Source organism: Carcharhinus amblyrhynchos, chromosome 22 (assembly GCF_965287045.1).
Source record: "Carcharhinus amblyrhynchos chromosome 22, sCarAmb.v2.hapA, whole genome shotgun sequence".
Classification (NCBI taxonomy): Eukaryota; Metazoa; Chordata; class Chondrichthyes; order Carcharhiniformes; family Carcharhinidae; genus Carcharhinus; species Carcharhinus amblyrhynchos.
This window is the reverse complement of record NC_137345.1, coordinates 2,159,707-2,162,200: the sequence shown is the minus strand read 5'-3', so window position 1 is coordinate 2,162,200 and position 2,494 is coordinate 2,159,707. Positions and strand designations below refer to the sequence as shown.

General features: G+C 44.1%; 1 protein-coding gene across 1 annotated transcript; it reads left to right on the top strand.

The window, feature by feature from the left end:
* Positions 1-647: 647 nt before the first annotated feature.
* Positions 648-1,742, top strand: LOC145357140 (venom peptide isomerase heavy chain-like). The gene has a single exon (XM_080210295.1). It carries the CDS (start codon positions 648-650, stop codon positions 1,740-1,742), a length of 1,095 nt encoding a protein of 364 aa, XP_080066421.1.
* The last annotated feature ends 752 nt before the right edge of the window (positions 1,743-2,494 follow it).

The following is a 2,494-nucleotide window of genomic DNA, read 5'->3' as shown; positions in this document are numbered from 1 at the left end:
CAAAGGTTTTGACAAATCCAGATCAACTACATCAAATGCACTATGCTCATCCACACCCTTGTTCACATTTTTGAAAAAATGTTCTCAGATTTGTTAGGTTTGATCTCTGTTTGCCAAGGTCATGCTGAATATCCCTAATTAACCCAAGCTTTTCTCTCCTTCAGCATTTTCTCCAATAGTTTCCCTGCCACTGTCAACCTGGACTTTCTGCTCAAATCTCTGGAATGAGGTTCTTTCTACCTGAGAGATGAGAGTGCAAGTCATTGATAGGGTAAGATTAAATAGTCATGACATTGATGGAGCTTTGGTTATGGAGTCGGGTGCGGGTTGAAATGAAAAGAAAGACCTAAATAGTTTCAATTTATGAAGCATTTCCTGAAGTGACAACATAATTCCCAGTGACGTCATCATGTGCTGACTGATCACATGACCTTCTCTATGTAAAAGAGGTGTGACCTCACAAACACAAACCTCCAGCTCATGCAAAACTCATTCATCATCATGTCACCAGCAGCCCCCCACCCCCTGTTACAGAATAGAGCATACACCCAAAGCAATACAAGCCAAAGCACTCAAACCAGCCTCACGTTTGAAGGCTTAACCGCCTCTCTATGACCAAAAGGAAAATGTGTTAAGACAAAGACGCAATGACATTGGTCTTGCTCCATGCTCTGGCAATTTTGATGTTTCTTCAGGCTGTCCCGTTCTTGACTGCGAGCCGTGCCACGTGTGGAATCCGATGGGGTAACAGCAAACTTTTCCCAGGGGAACCCCTGTACAGTACCTGGCCTTGGCAAGTGAGCATTGAGCTGGCAGTGGAGAACAAGCACTTCTGTGGTGGGGCAATCATCAACGATTTCTGGATTGTCACTGCCGCCCATTGCTTCATGCCACCAATAACACAAACCCTGGAGGAGCTTGTGGTGGTCATTGGACTGAACAAGCAACTGACACCGGAAACCTGGGTACGCTATTCCAGTCCTCGGAACATCATTTTACATGAAGGATTCGATGAGGAAACAGGGGCAAATGATGTCGCACTGGTTAGAGTGAGCGAGCGCATCTCTTTTGGAAGATATGCCATGCCTGTGTGCTTCCCAAATGATGAGATCTTCTTTGGGAATATCTGGGTTGACTGTACAATCACAGGCTGGATGAAGACAGGCGAAGACATCATCGACACTCTGCAAGAAATACCTGTGAAGATTTTCTCCTTCAAAAAATGCAATGCTACAGTTTTCAGTGGCGGTCTCCAACCAACAATGTTGTGTATGGAGTTCAAAAAAGATGACACTACTGGTTGTCACTTGGACAGTGGAGGCCCCTTAGTCTGTAAAGTCAATGAAACAGAACAATATTTCTTAATAGGGTTGGTAAGCTGGGTTAGTGATTGTGAGAAGCGGTGGCCTGGAGTCTTCACTGTGGCCAAGTCTTACCTTAATTGGATTGAGCATATCACCGGACGGTATGGTAGGAGGTTCAATTTCAAGGAGTACGGGGCACAGCTGGCAAATCGAAAGCATAGAGTCATGATAAAGGTGCATATACATAATGTCAGCACTCATGGTGTAGAAAACCATTCAGTTATAGCCACACCCAGTCCAAGCGTCAAACTACACACAAGGACAGAAGCCGCACTAAGACTTAGACTGAAAGCAAGCGGGAACATTTACACCTTTTCAGCGATTGGGATTGTGCTGGTCCATCTCTGCTCACTGCTGGTCACCATATTCACAATCTGACAGAGATGCTGTCAGTGGAAAGGACCAATGCACAGTCCAGCAAAGCAACTTCCAAACTGCATCCAAGTCTCTCACTGTTCCATGATGCAGTGCAAAGCTGATTCATGTGTATTTCTATGAACTATATATTTTTTTTCTTCTGATTAAATTTGAATATTAAATATTTATCAGAATAGAAAATGCAGACTTGCAAATTGCTTTGGATTTTTTATTTCCGGCATTAAATTGTAGCTTTAAATTTTTAAAAATACTTATTATTGCCACAAGTATTATTGTTCTGGTCGCCTCATTGCAGGAAGGATGTGGAAGCCATAGAAAGGGCGCAGAGGAGCTTTATAAAGATGTTGCCTGGATTGGGTGGCATGCCTTATGAGGATAGGTTGAGAGAGCTCGGTCTTTTCTCCTTGGAGAGACGAAGGACGAGGGGTGACCTGATAGAGGTGTATAAAATGTTGAGAGGTATTGATTGAGTGGATTCTCAGAGGCTTTTTCCCAGGGCTATAATGGTTGCCACAAGAGGACACAGGTTTAAGGTGCTGGGGAGTAGCTACAGAGGAGATGTTGGGGTAAGTTTTTCACTCAGAGGGTGGTGGGGGAGTGGAATCGGCTGCCAGCAGTGGTAGTGGAGGCGGATTCAATAGGATCTTTTAAGAGACTTTTGGATAAGTACATGGGACTTAGTAAGATAGAGGGTTATAGATAAACCTAGTACGTAGGGATATGTTAAGCAGAACTTGTGGGCCAAAGGGCCC

What these genes read in the sequence shown, in the direction of transcription:
- LOC145357140 (XM_080210295.1), top strand. Translation starts at nt 648, where the DNA reads ATGACATTGGTCTTGCTCCATGCTCTGGCAATTTTGATGTTTCTTCAG.